This window comes from Alexandromys fortis, unplaced genomic scaffold (genome assembly GCF_014885135.2).
Source record: "Alexandromys fortis isolate MF-2015 unplaced genomic scaffold, M_Fortis_MF-2015_v1.1 scaffold_57, whole genome shotgun sequence".
Classification (NCBI taxonomy): Eukaryota; Metazoa; Chordata; class Mammalia; order Rodentia; family Cricetidae; genus Alexandromys; species Alexandromys fortis.
The window spans coordinates 3,394,648-3,417,290 of NW_026067941.1; the positions used below are offsets into that span (position 1 = coordinate 3,394,648).

General features: G+C 37.7%; 1 protein-coding gene across 4 annotated transcripts in view; it reads left to right on the forward strand.

The window, feature by feature from the left end:
• Positions 1-22,643, forward strand: part of Agbl3 (AGBL carboxypeptidase 3) — an 87,305-nt gene that overhangs the window by 40,981 nt on the left and 23,681 nt on the right. For 2 of the 4 annotated variants that reach the window (XM_050148010.1, XM_050148011.1), the window contains exons 8-14: positions 6,372-6,498; positions 7,929-8,029; positions 8,308-8,420; positions 16,836-16,902; positions 18,498-18,578; positions 20,292-20,349; positions 22,119-22,190. In XM_050148010.1, the coding sequence (XP_050003967.1) occupies positions 6,372-6,498; positions 7,929-8,029; positions 8,308-8,420; positions 16,836-16,902; positions 18,498-18,578; positions 20,292-20,349; positions 22,119-22,190 (619 nt within the window). Of the gene's footprint in view, positions 1-5,157; positions 6,499-7,928; positions 8,030-8,307; positions 8,421-13,699; positions 13,810-16,835; positions 16,903-18,497; positions 18,579-20,291; positions 20,350-22,118; positions 22,191-22,643 lie in introns of those variants that run through there. The other 2 variants (XR_007592837.1, XM_050148012.1) reach the window with 2 other exon arrangements.

The following is a 22,643-nucleotide window of genomic DNA, read 5'->3' on the forward strand; positions in this document are numbered from 1 at the left end:
GGTGGGAAGAGAGAATAAACTCCAACACCTTGCCTTCTTGCCTCCAGTCAAATGGTAGCATGTGTTAAAGAGGACCTGAGGCTAAATAGAACATGAACTCTAGGGGAAACTTGCTACTATATTCTGCTAGATGGGCATAGCAATAAAACTACTCCTGATTACATAGCTATAGCTATGCTCATAGATTCTTATATTTCTCAACCCTTATATGAAAATATTCCTGCATTAGGTGCTAAGTAACCTACAACTGGTTAACAAGTAGAGAATAAAAGACTTAGTAATGCTCATCCTTAAATGGGATGTCTGTATTACACTCTCAAGGCTCAGGAATCTGTGTAGAAGAGGGAACAGAGAGAGGGTAAAAACCAGAGGTAGTATATGACTTCAAGAAAACAGCATTGTCCAGACACAGCAGGGCGGATGCACATAAAACTCACAGAGACTGTGATAACATACACAAGACCTGCTCAAGCTCAAGTCAGACACGATTCCAACATGGAGCAGGGGATGTAGGCATGGAGTTCTGCCACTAACTACTGGGCAGTTTTCTTCAATAGATTGATACCTAGTGTACTGACCACACTCCAGCGCGGACCTCACACCCAGGAGTAGTATACCAAAACGAGCTGAACTCCATGGATTTTGTTGTTGTTCTTGTGGATGATGGTGATGATGGGGAGGAGAGAGAAGATGAAGCTGGGTGGGTAAGGAGGTGGGAAAGGATCTGGGAGAAATTGGGGTAGGGAAGTAAATATTCTATGGAATTATCAAAGATTGAATAAAATGTTATTTGAAATAGATAAAAAAGATATATAAAAGAAAGACATGAAGTTGTAAGGGAGAGGAGATGGGAAGGGTCTTGGAAGAATTTGAAGGGAGGAGTGAAGAGTGGATGCGATCAAGATACATTGTATATATGTGTGAAATTTTCAAAAAATTAAAATTAATTTTTTCAAATAAAGATTGAAGATATCTCCAAACTAATAGAAACATATACAAAAATTCTATACTTGATATCATACTGGACTTTTTTTAGAGACTTTTCTAAGATAATGTTTTTCTCATAAAATCAGATTACAAAACAAGGATTCCTCTGCTTTATTAAGGCAGGACTAGGGGCTGATCTCATAGATTCAGGTATGTGGCAAATGCTGTCCTCTGAACTAGAGATTCAGCCCTATGCTTCTCTTCCCATGCATCCTTCTGGAAGTTTTAAGTAATGCTAAGAAGGCAGACTCACTGCATGGAAGCAATGAAGGCATGTTTGCCCACATATGAAGTTCAAAGTATCTATAAAACCTCTTAGGGGAAGTGATTTTAGTACATTGTAGGGGGAAAGTTCACTCCACAATTTCTAGTCAAAATTAGTAACTATAAGCTAAAATTGAAGACAATACTATTTTGTCATAATTCTAAGTAATGTGTTGCGAATTAGGTCGGCACGATAAATAACCAGGCCAGCGCAAGGATGACAATTATGTTTTAATGGTTATAAAAATAACACTACAAGAGTGGGAGGCCGACTTCCCATCTGTCCGGCTGGAGCCAAACAGAGAGAGCGCGCATCTGGGTCCTCCCAGGTTTTCTTCCTGGGCTCCAGGTAGCCACGCCTTAACTAGATGTGATTGGTTGACAGTTTACCCATCAGTAATGAATATTTGTAAATCTAACAAAATGTTTAAATCTGTATGTTAAACCCTTAAAATATTGAGAAATATCCATATGGATGGAGAGATATTCTGTATTTTGGGTTGAGAAAATAAACACAGATACTCGGTCTCTCATAAATGATGGGTAGAGTTAACACAATTTCAAGAAAAATCAAAACATAATTGTTTACAGAAATAGGTAAATTTGTGTTTGTTGTAAGTAATGCAAAGAAATTGGGCCTAACAAATCAATTTTGGAAAAAAGTTAAAGGAATCTCACTATCAAATTTTCAGATAGGATAAAATAATCGTGATTGATATGATATAGTATAGGGAGGGGCATAGATACTAAGAGCAAGTCCAGCACAGCAGTACATACACACACACACACACACACACACACACACACACACAGTCTCTGTCAAGGTACATAGTAAATCTAATGTAAGACCTTTCAGTAATTGGTATTACAATTGGACAGCCATTAAAACATCGTCCACCTAAACCTCACATTTTAAATGTTATACATAAAACTTTTGTCACATGAAGATAGACAAAAGGTTCTTGAACATTGTGATAGTTGCTAGTACACCAGCTTGACAGGATCTAAAATTACTGAATTGACAAGCCTCTGGGTGTGTCTGCAAAAGTTTAATGAGATTAGATTAATTGGAACCTAAATATGGGCAGAATTATTCCATGGGCTGAGGTCCTGAACTAAATACGAAGAAAGTGAGCTGAGCACAGGCACTCGTTCTCTCTTCCTCATAGCAGTGGAGGCAGTACAGCCAGCCTCTTCAACTTCCCAATGCCTTGTCTCTTTGCCGTGGTAGACTGTACTCAACTGGGAGCCAAAACCCTTCCTTTTTAAAAGTTGCTTCTGTCGAGTATTTTGTTACAGCAGCTAGAAAGTAGCTGATACGGGCATATACCAAGCTCATGACCTATTGGGTCATAATAAACAAACAAATTAGACTTCATCAGATAGATTCTTTTGTTCTATGAAAGGTCTTAAAAAGAGGATGCAAAGATGCTATAGATAGAAAATACTTGAAAACTCATTTCTGACATAGAACTTATATTTAGAATAACTCAGTAATAGAATAACTTTACAAAAAATAGCACTGATATTAGATGTTAGTGATATTGTCTTAGGGTTTTGTTGCTGTGGATAAAGGAAAACATTTAATTGGGGCTGACTTACAGGTTCAGAGGTTTAGTTCATTGTTGGCATGGCAGGAAGCATGGCAGCATGCAGGCAGACATCATGCTGGAAAAGTTGCTGAGAGTTCTACTTCTGGATCAGCAGGTAGCAGGAAGAAAGAGTGACACTGGGTCTGTCTTGAGCTTCCAAAAACAAAGTCCACCCTTTGTGACACACTTCCTCCAAAAAGGCCACACCTACTCCTACAAGGCCACACCTTCAATAATGCTACTTCCTATGTGTTTATGAGGGCCATTTTCATTTAAACCACCACAATACTTCATCAGAATAATATATAATGCTAAATGGGCACATGAAAAGAGGAATTTGGCTTAATTAGCCATCAAGGAGCTACAAGTGAAAATCATGAAGATGAGATACAACTACATGCTTAACATGATGACTAAAAATTTTTAAAAAGTGTTGCTTATATCCAGTGCTAAGAAAAATTTGAAGCATATCTATTGTTCAGAGATATGATTATTAATACAATATTTTAGAGAATAGTTTGCCTTCGGACTTAAATGAACAGTTATCATGTGATTGAGCAATCCCATGCCTAGAGATGAACCATAGGAAAAAAAATTAAAAATTGCATTCATATGTAAACCTGTATATACAAATATTTTGGAAGCTCTTTTTAATTTCTAAAAATTAAATAATTCAGCCAGGCAGTGGTGGCATATTCCTTTAATCTTAGCACTTAGGAGGCAGAAACAGGTGGATCTCTGAGACTTTGAGCCCAGCTTGATATACAAAACTAGTGTCAGGACAGGCTCCAAAATGCTACACAGAGAAACCCTGTCTTGAAAAAAAGAAAAGAAAAGAAAAAAATTAAACAATTCAAACTAGACTTTATGTAGTACAGTCACACAATGGAATGAATCACCCTCAGCAATAAAAGAGAATGAATATTTCTATGTGCAACAACTTGGATAAATCTCAAAAGTATTTTACTAAAGAAGCCAGTCTTAAAACATTACAAACTCAGCCAGGTGGTGGTAGTACTCACCTTTAATCCCAGCACTCGGGAGGCAGAGGCAGGCGGATCTCTGTGAGTTCAAGGCCAACCTGGTCTACAAGAGCTAGTTCCAGGACAGGCCCCAAAGCTAAAGAGAAACCCTGTCTCAAAAAAAAAAAATCACAAACTCAATTCCATTTAGACAACAGTCTTGAAAACACAAACACATAGTGACAAAGGGAAAAGTGAGGTGGCAGAAGAACAGAAGAATGTGACAGCAAGGCAATAGCATGAGGGGAGTTAAAAAGATGGGACATGGGGATCAGGGGGAGACTGTTCTGTATTTGATTGTGGTAGTGATGGTGGCAATTAACTGAATCTCTACACATTAAAATCTCAGAATGGATACAAATAACTTATGTTGAACAGCACCCCCCCAGTCACTTGGTGTACACTTGTCTTAGTAAAAGAAACCAAAACAATGTTGATCTCTTTATAAACAATATTTCAATACATCTCCAATGCCTTTCCTATGAAAACAGACTCCTTATATTCCTGGAAATATACAGGATGAATCTTCATTCTAAAACGTGCAGACTTTCTAGAACTTACTAAAAATACAGGATTCTGTGTGTGGTGGCACACATCTTTAATCCCAGCAAAGATAGTTGCTATGCGTATGAGGTTAGTGTGAGCTATATAACAAGACACTGTCTCAAAAAATGCAAAAAGCAAGCAAGCAACAAAGCAGGAAGTGTTCCTAAAGGTATAATATCCTGTACTAGTAGTAGCAAAAAAATAATACACTTAATGGCTCAGCAGTTAAGAGCACTGGCTGTTCTTCCAAATATCCTGTGTTCAATACCCAGCAGCCATATAGTGACTTACAGCCATCTATCATGGGATCTGATGCCCTCTTCTAGGATAAAGGTGTACATGCAGATTGGGCACGCATATACATAAAGTAAAATGAATAAACCTTGAAAAACTTAACCTTATTTGGGACAAGTTATATGATGATAAAAGCATATTTATTGTTGGCATTACAATTTCTATTCTCAAAATATAAATACATAATCCTTAAAACAAATTACTTTCCACCTTGGATGGTGGTGGCAGAAGTTGAGTCTGAACCACACTCAACTCTGGTGAATTAGAGGTCACCCTAGGCTACAGGAGATCCTGTTTCAAACAATAAAATAATAATAGTTATTTTTATTGACCAGGAAATAAAAGGTAACACCTTCAGCTTTGAAATTACAATTTTTACAGAGATGCTGTTTTATTTTTCATTCTGTTTTTTTGTCCACTTAAAAAAAATTTTTTACTGATGACGTCTCAAGGCCCTCCAAGGTCACAAGTTTCTATCAGTGATCCAAGGAAGCAACAGAGAAAACACACGGTATTCTCCCAGGAAGAAAAGCTGGTCCTGCAAGAACATCTTGATAAGTGAATGCACCCAATTCAAGAGCAATGCATGGCTCAAAGATTTGGCTTGAAGGAGTCCCATATCAAGATTTAGTTCAATAACAGAGGAGCTGTGAGAATCCGAAGTAGGCTCCAGAACTCCTGGGAAGCCTGGCTCTGGATCTCATGATAGGCCTACCTGCCTATGTCCCTCTCGTCACCTCTGGCAGTGCAGATTCCATATGCCAGGGCCCCGAGCTCCAAAATCATCCATCCTCTGTTGTCAAACTGAGTCTGTAAATATCTCAAAGTCCCTTAATTCCACCAGGAATGCGAATGCAATCAAGTCTTCAAAGGCACTCAGATCATGAAAGGATTCCACGTCCCATGTGTCCCCCAGACCCATCAACAAAACCAAATCTCCGAATGCATCAAGGCACCCTAACGCTGGGAACCGGAACAGTACACCCTAGACACCAGATTCCCTTAAGTTCCTCAGTGAGTTCTGGCTCTGAGGGTTCCCAAGGCCCTACGGTGTCTTCAGATAAATGTGACCAGCAAGTTCAACCTTAAGCTCCAAGGAAGCAATGGAAGGAACGTACTGTGTACTCCCAGGAACAAAAGCTCCTCCTCCAAGAACATTTTGGTCAGTGCATGGACCCCAGCCTGGAGGAACATGTGGCACTGATGATTGGCGTGACCGAGTATGAGATCAAGATCTGGTTCAAGCACCAGCGTGTTAAGTACAAACCGAAGAATCTGTGAAAAATTCACGAAGTCCTGCCAGAATAAAATGGAAGCTCCAAAGATGTTTCTGTGTCTCCCCATTCCCATTGTCACCTATCTGTTCCTGCCCTTGCAAATATAGAGTCCATGTCTCTAGGCAAAAAAAAAAAAAAAAAAGATTGAAAGAATTGCATCACTTCCTCCCCTCTTTTTCCCCTCCAGCCACTCCCAGCTACTCTCCCCTGACCTGTTTTAATCTCCCACCTACATTTGTACCTGTGTATCTGTATGTAACAATAAAAACTGAAGAGAAGGAGGCTTGCATCTGTGTGTAATAGTAATAAAGAAAAACAGCCTGCCTGCTTGTTCCTTCTTACCCTCTTCCCAAACAGTGCATGTGCCGTTTCTAATCACTGCTTCTCAGTTTTCCTTCTCAGCTTGCAAGTTTAACGTTCAGAAGAGCAAGGAAGGGACAGGAAGGGTTGTGATGTGGAAGATGGGCATCAGGAACAGCTTCACCCTGGAGGCCACCTTCTGCGGATCTACTCTTGGTAACTGTCCTTGATGGCCTCTTCCTGACATAAACCAAAGCTAGGCTTTGCTGTAAGATTAGTGATACAGACACCACCAGTGAACATGTTCTTCCCACTTAAATGCACACTTAGGTTTGATCAGTCCTATAAGCAGGATGAATAAATGTCTACTGTGTGGTAGCTCTGTGTCATCATTCCCTCTTGTTTATAAAAGAATCTTCTGGGATGCACTCTATACTAATCTTCAAGCATTTGTTGTTGCTGTTAAGGGAATTCCTATGGAATTTCTCAAACTGAGAATTCCTGATGAGGCCGAGAAAAAGCAGTGAATGAACTTGAAATATTTTTATTAGATTTGTTGTTTGCCAAGCAAAAATAGAGGAGCAGTTTGCATTATTTCCTTGGTTGGTTGGTTCATCCACTCGTTGGTTGTTGTCAGTTTATATTTGGAATATATAATTCCAAATTCATTCCTGCAACTAAAAATGAAGCTGTGCTCTGTAGTCTCACATTAGAAATATCTGTGTCATGCTTAGCATGCATTAGTGAAGTTAGAATATTCTGTATTACAATGATTTTAACACGTAGGGAATGTTTCAGGTCGGGGTTGTATTGTGGTACCTGCCTGTGATCTCAGCACTCAAGAGAAAAGCAGGCAGCTCTTGAGTTCGAAGCTAGCATGGGTTACATAAAAGAACTTTTCCCATTTTGAAAAAGGAAAATTCTGGAAACTCATACATGTAATTTCAACCTAGTATTGTTTTTGCTTTTTTTTTTTCGGTTTTTCGAGACAGGGTTTCTCTGTGGTTTTGGAGCCTGTCCTGGAACTAGCTCTTGTAGACCAGGCTGGCCTCGAACTCACAGAGATCCGCCTGCCTCTGCCTCACAAGTGCTGGGATTAAAGGCGTGCGCCACCACCGCCCAGCTTTGTTTTTGCTTTTGTTCTGAGACAGAGTCTCTCTACATAGCCCTAGCTGTCCTGCAACTCACTATGTAGAGTAGACTGGCCTCAAACTCACAAAGATCTGCCTAACTCTGTTTCTGAGTCACTGGGATTAAAGGTATATGCCACCACGCTTAAAGATTCCTTTTTTTTTTTTTAATGTGACCTGAAACGGAGGTAACATCATTCATGGTGACAATATTTTCTCATGGAATTTTTCTGAGTACTTATCATCACAACTAGTAACTGGGGACCATAACTGTACCTGACTTTCTGCCTTGTAATACACATCAGTGTATGCACAGTAAGCTTTGCTCCCGGTTGTGCGAAAGGATGAGCAAAAGCTTTAAGCTGTTAAAAGACCTGCTCCAGAGAAGAAAATCTAAAGGACAGAATATGGAATTATACCCATGTTTTATTTATAGTGTCTCACAATTTGGATTTATCTGAAAAGAAAAAAATAGTAACTCATCCTCCAGAGTGAATTTTTTTTTTGATGTTTTAGGTAATAAACGAGGCACCCACTTCAGCACAAAAGACTTAGAGTCAATGGGATATCATTTTTGTGATTCTCTATTGGACTACTGTGATCCTGACCGGAGCAAGGTAAGTAAATCAATTTGAATAAATGTCAGATTCAGGCTGTCAGATGGACAACCTGTCTGCTGTCCTACAACAGGTGTTCCCTTTCACTGTCTTAATGGCTCTCTGGATTTGGGTGTATGTAGTTACCCAGTAACTGTATATATATATATATATATATATATATATATATATATATATCACTAAATTATATATATGTATGCATATATATGATCACTAAATTAGTTTAATTATAAAGTAATGTTACTCTTATAATGAACTCACTTATAATTTTCCCTTAGTATTTTAAGTGCCTGAAAGAATTAGAAGAAATGGAAAAACATATGAACTTGGAAAGAGGCTTTGGTGATTCAGATACTTCTCTAGTAGAAATATCAATGGATGTGGAGTCGAGGTAAGTCAGGTTCATTGAAGTAATTGTTACATTGTTTTGCTGAGCTTTTATTATACAGAAAAATTTAATACTAGGGAAAGTTTTCACAAGTGCATTATTTTGGTCAAATATATCAAAGTTTCATTTGATTTATTCAATATGAGCACGGCTGTGTGCCATGTGTTTACTATAGGTAAAAGACACACCAAGGTGCAATTGTTTTTGCATTCTCTCTTATTTAGAGCACAGCAAAACTGAGAAAACATTAGAGAGATTTCCAGTATATCCCCATTTCTATATGTCCAGAGCCTTCTCCTGCTATCAACATCCAAGGATGATATATTTTTCAGTGAATGAATTTCATTAACAGTTACGTCACAGTTCACGTTATCAGCTACTCCAGTCAGAAAGTAATTCCGCATGCTGTGTCTTTGGACAAATTTATAACGGCATGTTTCCTATCATCAAAAGAGAAGACAGAGTATCCTCACTGCATTGGCTCATACTCCATCCATTCCTCCCCCAACAACTGGCAATCACAGACCTCTATCATTGTCTACTTAGTTTTACCTTTTTCAGAATGTCATTTGATTTGAATTATTTCAAATTGCATTTTATCATTTAGTAACATGCTTATAAAATTCTTCTGTCTTTTCATGGTATGATGACAGATTTATTTTTAGCTCTGAGTACTAAGCATTGTGTTGTCTGAATTATTCACTCAACTGAAAAAAACATCTTAGTTGCTGCCAAGTGTCAGCATTGCAAATAAAACTTCTATAAGCATCAATGTGTAGGTTCCTCTGTGATATATTTTAATCTCTTTTGAGTAAAAATAAAGCAATGTGATTGCCAATGTAAATGTACAATTTGTTGTGTGTGTGCCCTTTATAGTAATACCAGTATAGTGCTGTAGGTTTCACATATAAAATTCCAAGAGGCATGTTGGCTGAGGCCATAAAATGAAGCATTCAAGTCGTACAGAAAGGGTTTCTTTACTCGGAGATGTTTAGGGTTTGTCTTGGTTTGGGCTTATTTGCATTTTTTAGCATAGGGGTAGTATACTTTCTCTTTACATTTAAATTTCAAGTGTTAAGAACTCTTAAAGAGACCTATCCTCAACGAAATTTTAAATTGACAGTATGTTATTGTTGATGATTGGTACAATATTGTACTGTAGAACTCTCCTCCTTAACTGACTTTCATGTCTATTAACTAGTAACTTCCTTTTGCTTCTGCTCCTAACAACCATTCTCTGATGCTATGAATTAGACTATTTTAGATACTTAGTATAAATAGAATTGTGAACTATTTTTGGAAAACGTTGTATAAAACATTTTAGTGCTATTATTGTGTCAGCTCCAGAACTGGGTTCTTGATTGATACCCACCCAGTCATAGTGTATCATTAGAGTTATTATTAGATTAGCTAGTAGTTACTAGATTTTAGTTTTCTAAGGAACCTCCATACTATTTTTAATAGTAGCTGCATCATTTTGAGCTTTTGTGTTTATATTATAAATGTCCAGTGTTATTCTTTTAAATATGGACATACAGTTTCTTAGCATCATCTGTTGAAAAGTCTGTTCTTCCCTATTTTGCACCTTTGGTTGAATAACATTGACTGTTGTGAGATTAATGCTGATTGTTAAAGTGATTGGCTTTAAAGACATCTAAAAGATTAGTAAATCACACCTCTTGGTGCAGTTGAGAGGACATTTCCACAGAGGATTAGATCATGAGGGCTGGTTCAATCTATTGATGGATTCAATTTGGGACTGTTGGGATGGTAGAACTATAGCAGATAGGGCCCAGTTAGGTTGCTGGAGCCATGATTTTGAAAAGTTTGTCTTTGCCCTGGCCATTGATCATTGCTTCTCTTCTAGAGAAAAGGACAAGAGAATATTTACTTGTATTAGGACAGAGATATTAAAACATAATATAATTAAGTAGGCTGAAGGTGACTCATTATAGACCTTGAATGCCTCATTTGTGTTATGGAAATTCTTAAATTATATAGAAGAATCCCACATATAGTCAGAAAGTTAAATATTCCCCATATTGACTTGATGTGTCAAATAAAAATATCAACAATTAACTTAATAATAATAAATACAACCTTGTCCTGAAAAATCCAGTTTTAATTTTATGACATGGACAGGAGGGAAGTCTATGAGAATTCTAATTGGTTTATGAGAATACCATTTTCTGTCTAATATAGATTCTTCTAAAAGCAAGCCAGTGAATAATAGTACATATTTTATATCTATTTCCTAATATAAATGTTTTTTCTTCTTAAAATCTATAGTTAGGTTATGCAGTAACCATTAGGTTTAAAATAATCTAATGGAGTCTTTCTCATGGCTTAAAAAACATGTGTGAATGGTTATGCAATTTTTGTCAATTCTGCCAATCACATACTCTCCATTGACTCTTCTCACCATTAGTTCTTATTGTTAGAGTTCTTTTCCTTCACATATTTTTACTTATTACTACTAGCATGGTCTTGCTTTCTTAAGCACAAACTACAGCTATGCCTTCTATGTACTATAGACTAAGTTCCTCAAATATTTGGAAGTTTTCTTCTGAACTCTTTTCAGTTGTCTAGTAACGGCAAGTGGTAGTTTTCATGTTCCTTTTAAAAAGATAAATACGCATATTACTACAGATCACTGCATTTCAAGAGTGACGCTTCTTCATTATGTATTATATATTACACAGCTTCTAAAAGGAAATATACCAACCAGATAATTCTACATTCTACAGATTCTTATTGATAAGTGTATTGGTGCTAGGAAAGCAAAGTCATGTCTCAATTTCTCAAACAAAGCTAAGATATTTAAAAAGCAGTTTTAGATAGGCACGATAGTACACAGCTACAGTTTCAGGACTTGGGAGCCAAAGCAAGAGGCTTATGAATTTCAGACTAGACTGGACTACATCCTGATATCCCATCTCAGAAACCAAGAGTCATTCTAGATAACACATGATGACACTTTATTTGTACAGTGCTTTATGGTGCTAGATAATAAATATTTCTTTGTACATTCAAACACTCAGTCTTACTTCTCTTAACCTGGTTTAGAATTGCTTATAAAAATAGGTAGTTTTCCAATGTCCCATCAACAATGACAGATATTGAAACTGTGGATTATTATGCAGAAATAAGGAAAATCTATATATGCTAATAGTCTGTAATAAGTACAACTTTATATAGGTAGAATAATATATTTTATAGGGAATAAGGATATAAAAATTCAGTTATCCATTCATGTTTTAAAAATAAAACAATAAAAGAATAAGTTTTAAAACTAATAGAGGAAAAAGCCGAATGAATATTTAACATTTGTCATTAGGAAATTGCAAATTAGAACAATGAAATACCATGACAAACACTTTAGAATTTCTTAAAATCCAAAGCACTGACAATACTAATGCTAGTAAAAATGAGAGAAAATAGGACCCCTGTTTGGGTGGGTTATGTTGTGTGACTCTTCCCGGGGAGATGCGAATAAAATCCTATTCATTCCACGTAGGGCACCAAAGCAGACCAAGGGAATAATTCCACTTCAGTTTAGCCTGGTGAGCCTATGAACATATTGGAATGACCAACACAAGTATTAGTGACTCACAGGTTGCTGCAGCGCCAAAGCCGTCACATCATGGCCACACCTCACAAAAGTTGTATCTACCATGACCCTGACCAGCTTGCTGATGTCTCTACCAAAGGAAGCTCCCCCTTCCCAGAAGCTGACTTCTTATGTGACCTGAAATAGAGGTTTTGTGAATCTTGTAACTTTCTGAGTTTTCTGAGCCTTCTAAGTTTTATGAGTTCCCTGGGCCTTGAAAGATCTCATAGCTTCCTGAGTGTGATGAACCTCCTTCCAGGAGAAATGTTTCCATTCAGAGGAAATAGCTACATAACACTCCACCTTTTCCTCAGGCTCTTACATTCTTTCTGTCCTCTCTTCTATATTGTTCCCTTTGCCTTCAAGAGAATGGTATAGTCATTATTCCAAGCAATAGACACTTATTCTCAGCAAATGAACCATTTGTGAGGCTCCACTGTAACTATTGCACACACACACACACAATGAAATATTCCTCCACATCAATAATCTATATACCTGATCACTAATAGTTAGAAGGCAGATGAACAAGTAAATCATATTTGATTGATTGACAATAGCAGTTCAGATGAAGAATATTCCTTAATTGTTATGTTTCCTACACAATTATTAGGGCCTTCATTTTCATGCTGAATAAGGATTTCCTCCTTCTATATTAAAGGTAGATTCAGAGGTATCTTCTATCATGCCACCTTATTCCCTCTTGTTTTCCATTTTTCCTGCAAAATCATAGAATGACGAGAAAATTATCACCCATGTGTCTTTTCCTCGTAATTCCTCCCTTAGTTGAGCAAGCAGATGAGTCTTAGCTGCATTTCTTATCACCCACAGCAAAGGCTGCACAGCTGATGCCACAGCCTCCTTACTGTCCTGGCCCATACATGCTACTTTATTTGTGAAATTGAAAGGAAAATTTATTGCAGGCTTTCCTATATTAGTGACTTTCCTATAAAACTGTAGCTACACAATGCATTGTGTCTATCATATTAAACATACTTTAGACGGAAATATAGAAACCATGAACTAACAACGATGATGACTTGCAAAGGGTGAGCTTTAACAAAGGAAGCACAAATGGGTGGGTGTGAATTGCATGTACTGCGTGAACCTTAGGCAGTAGGAATCAGCATTTTTATGTGAACCTGAGACACTAGGAATCAGTATTTTGTCATAAAGTAGTATCACATACTATAAAAGTGCATAGTGTCAAAGGAACATTGCCAGCATTCAAAATCATCTGTGTCAGCTAGGCAGTAATAATACTCTACAGGAGGGGTTCTCAACCTGTGGGTCGCAACCCCTTTGGGGTCACATATCCATTATCCTGAATATCAGATGTTTACATTGTAATCCATAACAGTAGCAAAATTACAGTTATGAAGTAGCAACAAAATAATTTTGAGATTGGGAGTGCAGTCACTACAACATGAGGAATTGTATTAAAGGGTCACAGCATTAAGAAGGCTGTACATACAGCATGTCTCTCTATTGTCTGTCCATCACTGAATACACTGGTAGAAAGTTTGAAATGAAAAAGAAAAGAAAAAAAGGGAGCTCCCTTATTTCCTCTGTTTAAAATCCAACAGAAAACAAACATCAGTTCTGTTCTACAGTAACATCTTCAAAGTACATCATTTGTACAGAAGGACTAAGACCCAAACTCTGTTTACAGAGATCCAAGCACGAGTGAGAGCACGTCCCTCACACGGCTTTCCGATGATACTCGGGAGGAACCACTTCGTAATCACTGGCACTGAGCAAAGTTGCAGGATCCTTCGCCAGGTACTTGAGGAAATCTTGAAACTCTGAGAGACTGCAGCATGCTGAAATTCTCATAGATGGCCCTGACGCACCCATGTCCCAGCTGCATGGAGCGACACATTTACTGAGACCATTTGCCTGGGGATCGAGTCTCAGGCCTCCACGAGCCATGGTGTCAGCTTTCAGGACTCTTTAGCTTCAGCCCAGTTCACAAACGTTTCTTTTTTTGCAGCAGTAGGATCCCCTCGGGCCCCCTTCCTCCCAGGAGGCTGAGGTGTCTCACTGGTCCTGTCTTCATCTCCATTTCCTGGAGTTTCCTGTCTGTTCCTTTTTGTTGTTTTTCTGTTGCAGGCCAGGAGCAGCCTCTCTCCTCTTGCCCTCTGCTTCCTTGTTCCTGATTGATTGACCTTTAACGTTCTCGCTGTTTCTGCACATTGGTGTCCAGAGACTTAAGTGCTCTGCTTTCTGGAACCCGTTTATCCCACTCCATCTGTTCCAACCACTGTGGTGTATGAAATATTGCCCTTGTTCGTCCTTTTGGTCCTTTACACACTTTGCTTCCTAGACAAGTGGTCCATGAAAGCACAGCACACCTCACCCTCCTGGAATTTAGGCTTTGGGTCTGCTTGGGTGCCATTTATAAATGATTCACCACCTGCTCCTTCTCCCACCACCCCCAATTACCACCACCTACTCTCTACCACATGCTACTTTCAAAGGCTGTAATTAGAACCATATAGTCCATCAGCCATTTGGGAGTATAGATCCCATTCATCAGGGAGACATGTCACTCCATACCATTAGGAAGAGAATGGTCACTGTGATTGCTCCATTTTCAGATGTCTCAGCCTTGATTGTGTATCTTTCAGTCATGTAACTTCTACTCCAACATGGAGGTATACCATCTTAACATGTAGAAAATGTAGCCACATTAAAATTGCCCCTGTAGATTCTCTAACCCTAGACAGATCAACCACAGTTGTGTGAACCATCATAGGGGTCATGAAACTACTACACCAGCTCATCTTTGTGTTTTAGGGTTAAACCAAATAAATTGAAAAGTCCACATAGTATTTAAACCACTTTATTTATAATTGCCCAAACTGGAAGCAATCAGATGTCCTCTAATAGATGAATGAATTTTATATAAAAAATTGTGTCCGTATAATTTTTATTCAATGATAAAAATAAGTGAGTTGCTGAACCATGAAACAGTATGACAGAACAGAAATCTAAGTCCATATTGCAACCACATACAATGGGTTTCATCTTGATGAATACAATACTAAAACAAGCATGGTCAAGAAATAATAACTGAGAAAGATTTGTTACCTGTAGCAGATAAGGAGAGCAAACAGCAATGCCTTCCTCAAAGACAGTGTAGGAATTTTACTTAGAAAGCCTACAAATATTAGTATAAGAAAGCACTGGGGGGGGGGGACACTTTCCTGAGCTTGCTCAGTTAAGGAGTAGATTCTTGAACATGCTCAGTTTTAAGTCATGCTTCATGAAAGAAAAAAGGCAGCCACATTGATGCATTCGTGGCCCAGCATCATAGATTTGAAATTGTAAAAATGGCAGATAGGAACACTTCGGGACATGCTCAATTTGCATCCTAAAGGAAAAGACACTTTAGTGGTAAATCAGTATAGAAGTCTACCCCTACAGCGCCTGCCTCGGTGTTGGTAACAGTATTGGTAAATGAAAAAAGTCTGAAAAGGCTGTGTGATCTCAACTACATGACAATGGGCAAGACAAAACTAGTGGGGGGAAGGTCAGTGGTTGTCCACAGTTCCCTGGAAACAGAATCATGGGTAGATTTTTTTTATTCATTTATTAAAGATTTCTGTCTCTTCCCCACCACTGCCTCCCATTTCCCTCCCCCTCCCCCAATCAAGTCCCCCTCCCTCATCAGCCCAAAGAGCAATCAGGGTTCCCTGCCCTGTGGGAATTCCAAGGACCACCCTCCTCCATCCAGGTCTAGTAAGGTGAGCAACCAAACTGCATAGGCTCCCACAAAGCCAATACGTGCAGTAGGATCAAAAACCCATTGCCGTTGTTCTTGAGTTCTCAGTAGTCCTCCTTGTCTGCTATGTTCAGTGAGACCAGTTTTATCCCGGGCTTTTTGCAGACCCAGGCCAGCTGGCCTCGGTGAGTTCCCAATAGAACATCCCCATTGTCTCAGTGTTTGGGTGCACCTATGGGTAGATTTTTGAGACAATGAAATTTTGATTTCATTTTGATGCTGTAGCAGTGAAAGATACATGTCTTTATAAGTTTGTCAAAGCTTAAAGAATATATGTTGAATCAGTTAGTAGACAATAGATTTCCTGTCCATTGTAAGAATTTACCATGTAGCACAAGAAGCCAATAGCAGAGAAAACTGTGCGGCAGAGAGCTGTGAAATATCTATTGTGCATTTCTGTAAACCTAAAACTTCTTAAAAAGTAAAAATCTATTGATTAACAATAATATTATATAAGAAGTACAACCCAGAAGTATTTCCTTTCATGAGTCGTTGGTTAAATAAAGTTTATTTATTAATACTTTGTATTAAGTGATCATAATTAGAAATAGATTTGTGTTTGACCTTTTGTTTCTTGAGGTACTATACTTTGGGTTGTCTTTAAGCAAGACAGAAATATAACGATATAAAATTAATTTTCAGAGCTAATGATACCCATAAGAGTTACAGAATTCCACAGATATATCGCTTGTTTATTTATTAACAAGGAATACAACCTCACTGTGTGCCAGGTGCTATACTCACCCTAACAGCACAGTAATGAACCAGACAGAAAAAATAAAACCGTGCTCTCCTGGGGCTTACCTTCCAACAACATATTCCCAAACATCTATAGTTTCTGTCATTCAGAAAATAAAAATACCATTTCTAAGTTGTATGGGACCACCTAATGATAAATAACTTTTGTAAATATCGTTCCCTTTAGAATTGGAATTGTCTATTCAAATAAAATAATGAAGTAAAAGCAATGTTGAAATTTTAAATTCTGAAAACTGTAATTATTATTATTTTCCTTTTCTAGTAGTCGAGGCTCTGACAGTTCAGAGTCTAATGACACTCCGACTTATCTTCTCAAGCTGACCTCTCAGGTATGATTTAAAAGTTTGCTTCAGTATGGATATGTTAAGCAGCTACACTGATTATTGTTATTACTAACAACCAGGAAAAGGTCTGTGCATCTGTCATTATTGTGCAGTAATAATTGTTTTCCGATTATGTACATATCTTTAAGTCATAGAAGTTTTATTCCAACCCCCTTACTTCATAGATGCCAGGAAGTGAATTAATTCTCAAATTCCACACCACTTGTTAATGCCACATGAGGTACACTAACATACATCATCTGGTTATTGACCTAATATTCATTTATTTAATTACACATATTGTTAACATTGTGCTCAAACTATGAACCAGGCATAGCCTAGGTGCTGGGAATAGAGCAGTGAAAACAATGAGTCAGAAATTCTTTCCTTTGCTTCCATATGTGCTAGTAGGGAGAGTGACACACGAAATAGGGAAACATACAGTTCAGTAGACGAGGGTGGGTGCCTGAAGATCACATAGACGAGGGTGGGTGCCTGAAGATTCGGTAGATGAGGGTGGGTGCCTGAAGATCAAATATAGATGAGGGTAGGTGCCTGAAGATCAAATAGACGAGGGTAGATGCCTGAAGATTCGCTAGATGAGGGTAGATGCCTGAAGATTCAATAGGTGAGGGTAGATGCCTGAAGATTCAATAGGTGAGGGTAGATGCCTAAAAAGAGAGAGTTCATATGGAGATCACAGTTTGCGTGGGCTTACTGAAGAAAGGATACTTAAGTGAGGGAATAAGCTCCTTTTCACTGTGTGACAAACAGCTTCAAAACCTTAGTAATTCCCAGTAAGCCTTTATTTTCATATACCATATTCACTAACAACCCATTAGCCACAGTAAGTCATATAGCCAGCCAGACTCAACATTCAACAGAATAGAGAGATATGTTCTACTTACCTTGAGAGGCTCTACAGCCTTCCACAGCGAAAACTGGGGATGCATAATCCTATTACAGAGGACAAAACATTTGGAAGCAGTGGTTTAGCATTCCACAGTTTACCTCTAGGTTACAGTTATTAACTTCCTGTCCAAAGGCTAAATTTACTAGTATTCGTTCCCTTTCCAAAACACCCAGAATCTCATCTGGGCATGGTTATTAGTCCTCCATCAAGTCCTACACCAGGCCTGGACCAAAACCTATAAAATAAGGCAAGTTATCTGCCCCTCTTGTGTACACCCATAATACTGGAACAGAAGTTGGGACATTATAATAGACATCCCATTAAAAATAAAGAATGGATAGTATATAACAGTCATAGAACCAAAACAATGCTGAGTTTGCATGCATGTGTGCTAGGGACCAAAGCCAAGGATTTGGGCATACAAGGCAAGAACCACAAATTTTTACTGTCCAGATATGGAGTAATCTTCTCTCCTGGGGATTAGAAAACATTTCTAAAGCTCAATTACCTTTTAATAGACTCTTCTGTTTGCTTTGCATGCATCTAGGGCGCACGGTTGCAGTGGGAGGAAAGGGGTCATTACTCCATCTTCTAGGAAGTGAGTCTCAAAATGCCTGTATTTAGACCCTCAAAATGACTGACTTTGATGTATTCGTTAAATACTAATTTAAAATACTCTTTTACGTAGGTGAAAAACAAGAAAAAGTATCTGAAAACAAAGAGGGAAAGAAATGCCACCTTAGCAAAGCGCTGGAATTATGCAAGAGAGGTAAATCATGATTACTGTAATGATGGGAAATGTTTTAAATATGAATACAAGAGAATAGCAAGTCATGTGTTCTCATTTTTCCTCAGAAAAAAACTGAATAGAACTTTGATCATATTATTTGCTATTTACAAAAACTCAAAAGATCCTTGACAGGTGAGAGACAGGTCTTGCGACATGTTCGAATTTCATTTGTATTTACTTTATTTTAAAAATATTTGAGAAAGCTTACAGAATGAATCTGTGATATTTAAAAAGAAATTTAAAAGCAAGGAAACCTAAGAAAATATGAAGGAATGAAAATAGATGGTGCCAAGAGATGGGCATCTAAATGACAGCCAAGATCTCAGCAAATCTCTTCACTGGCAAACTGGCAAACACTGCTTAACAAAGAAAGAAGAACAGCCATTAAAAGTCTAAGATTATACATAAAAAATAAGGTTAAAATAAAAAATAACTATTTAAAATATCCTCACGTTCATTGGAAATAGCAAGTCTGAGAATCCAAACTGTCCTTGTTCCACTCTTAGCTCAGTTAAACAGAAGTGCTACCGCAGAATAGTACAGCCAAGAAAACAGGTGACACCTTTCCCCACGGCTAGCAGAGGTCTATTCCCAGGAGGAGCAAGACATTGGTAATTTAGCCTCCAACTACCTATTTATGAGGCTAAGTTCAGGGTGAGTGCAGAGAAAAGGACAAAGAATCCTATTCCAACCCAAGTGTTTGGTTAGAGGTTTCATCTTGGGTTCTGCCCCACTGAATAAGTGACTCCTGGTCATTCTTGCCTTATAAAGTATGGATTCAGGTCCTAGAGACCTATGGCTGTGATAGCCAGGCTCCAATCAAAAGAGCATCATAGTCACCAGTCCCACCAGCCTGGGATTTTTTTTGCCTTAAGAGAGAGCCAGGCCATACAACAGAAAGCATCCTTGTCTCTTTCCAGAGAATTGATTTCATTTGCAACAGATGAAGAAAGCTTCCCTACTGGCTAAAGTTCTATCATTCTCTTTTCCATAAAAACAAACAAACAAACAAACAGGGATATAACTGTGTCACTATGCATTAACCCTATTTCATAGTCTAGTGCTACTGAATTATATGTACTATATTATGGCAAAAATGCTTTTCATTTATCTTTCCCTCCTCAGACCTTTTAGAAAATTCTTTATAATATTAGGCAAAGAAACAAAATGTTTAAAATGTTTTCATTCACAATGATCTGTATATTAGTCAAGGTTCACAGTCAAAAGTTTAGTGTGCATCTCTTTTAGTCTAGAATGTCAGGTTTGTGTTTCCTCTCAAAAGAGAAAGCAGTATACTTGCAGTTTCCTTTGTTTTAGAGTTCTTTACAAAGCTCAAGAAAATATTCTTTACCTAATGTATATAGACATAGTTCTGAAATTTGTTGATACATTTTTCACACAAATGTGTATATTTTCATCTATTTCGTACTCTCAACTTCTAATTTAAATAATTCTAATTTAACATTTTTATCTCTTTGTCAAGATATATGAGTGCTGTATGAGGAAAAAATCTCTCTTTAGTAATAAACAAAAATACTGATTTTTCCTGCTATTTATTAATGAAAGAAAAATGAAATAAAAATAAATAAGAAATGTTTGTTGAAAACCCTTCCTACATATTATAATCAAGTGAGAAGCATACCGCAGTTTCATGTTTATATCATCCTACTTTCTGATTCTCTGTTCCATTAGGTTTATGGTAAAGAACATTTGCTCCAAAGACACGAAGAATCACATTCTGATGTGAAAGGTAAACTTCTGTTTTACCTTCTCACAAACAATTTATTCAGCAACACTCATTTTATGCCATAACTTTGAGGTTGGCACTTGGTGCCAAACATTCTTTTTTTTAATTTTTATTTACATTTTTTGTTGTTGTTTTCTTTCAAGACAGAATTTCTCTGTAGCTTTGGAGCCTGTTCTGGAACTCTCTCTGTAGACCAGACTGGCCTCGAACTCAGAGATCCGTGCCTGCCTCTGCCTCCCGAGTGCTGGCATTAAAGGTGTGCTCCACCACTGCCCTGCGCCAAAGATTCTAAGATGTATATGATGACTGACAAGATGGCTCAGCTGGCAAAGGTGCTTGCCACACATGCCTGGCAACCTAAGTATGATCCCTAAGACCCACATAAAATTGGAAGGCAAAAGCCAATTCCACAAAATTGTCCTCTGCACTCCACATGCTCTCTCAGTGGCATGTACTCTGCCCACACAAACACTTCATGTGTGCACACATGACACAACAATGATTAGGAAATAAGTATGTTTTAAAGAAATATATGATACCAGTTCTTCCTTTCAGGAGCTCATCTTCTAACCAGGGAAGAAAAGCAAGTAAGCAAGCTCTGTGTTGCAGGTACAATGCCCGTAGTGAGAGCCGTGTCCCCAGGGACCAGTGACAGGAGTAGTCAGTGACCCTGAACAGCAGAGAGCCCGCATATTTGAGGCACATTCTTCGGGTTGTGGACAGTTGCTCTCAAAGAGAATATAGGGATGTCATGTTTTTTAGACTGTCTACTCCTGTCATTTCCTAATTTAATAGAGTACGATCCCAGGAAAGAAATTAAATCTGCAGCATTCATTTGTTTGTGCTGCAAGGTGCTGTCTGATGTGTGTCTTTAATAAATATATATGTATTTATGTATGTACATTATGTAAACAAAAATAATTATTTAATTTTATGTATGTGTGTGCTAATTTATTATACATTTATGCCACCATTATCTCCCCAAAAGGAGTTGAGGTAACCTAATTAAAATATATACATAAATGTGTGCATAAATTCATTCAGTCTGTGAAATAGGAAACTAAACATTGAAAGATAAAAACCTTACCACGAACAGGGGAGGTTAGATAAGATTAATTTCACTAGAACTTTAAACTAGTCTCTCTTTCTGATAGTGATCGCTAAGGAATTCATTGATTTTATTTAATATAACTTTTGTTTAAAATGTCAGAAATCAGAAATAAAGATAAACACAAAAGGAGCTAGGAACAAAGCTCCATCGTAACATGTTTGTTGCTCAAGCATGAGTTCCTGAGTTTGGACTCTCAGAACCCATGTAAATCAGACACAGGAGCACACAACTGTAATTACAGTAGACCGAGGGTAAGATAGGAGAAGTGTACAGGAGAATCTCCATAAGATTGTACGCCAGATACCTTGGCACTTGGCACATGCAGAAACAAACAAGAGACCCTGAGGTAGTCCCCTGACCTCCACACATATGTTATGGCATGCACATGCCCACATTCGTGTGCACACAGACACACAGACACACACACACAAATTTTTTAAAAGATAAACTCTTAGAGAAGGAATTGTTTCCCCAGAGGTATAAATACTTGAAATACAACAAAATTTATATTTGAAGATATTATATGTTAATTTCATTGAGTTCAACTACTATTCACACATAATTTGAACTTTTCATTTTGAAAGGAGATACAAAATATTAATGAACTGTCAATAATCCATCATTCCTTTCTATTTGCTATGATCCTTACCGTCTTCTCTAGATCCAAGGCCAGCTGTGCCGGATGTTTATGTGGCTCATTGTTTCAGAAGACCATTGCCTAATCAAGGCTTGGGTAAGTAAAGAGGGCTCAGAAACGTGTGAGCACCTATAATCTGAACATGTGCAATAATAATAATTTTTATCTAATCAAGATCTACATATTTTAAAGAATAAGATGTTATCTTAAAAATAGATTGCCAACCAGTAGTTCACCTTAACAGAAACTTAGGAGCTTGATTTTTTTTTTTTTACTGCTTTCTGGCTCTAGAAATGCTTAGAAAAAAACAACAGAAATTGGATATACATGAGTTTGTTTTTTAATTTTGTATTTACCTCACACACACACACACAAACACACTCCCTTTTCTACATCTATGTCTTTTGTTTTGTTTTGTTTTGTGACTAAGTTTAACTGGAACTGACTTTGTGAGCATAGATTCACAAGTGACTGTTGGAGCTTGGTTGGATTGGCAGTGGGTACACAACTGAAGACAGTGACTCCCCTTCTTCCAGAAGCTACCAGGCA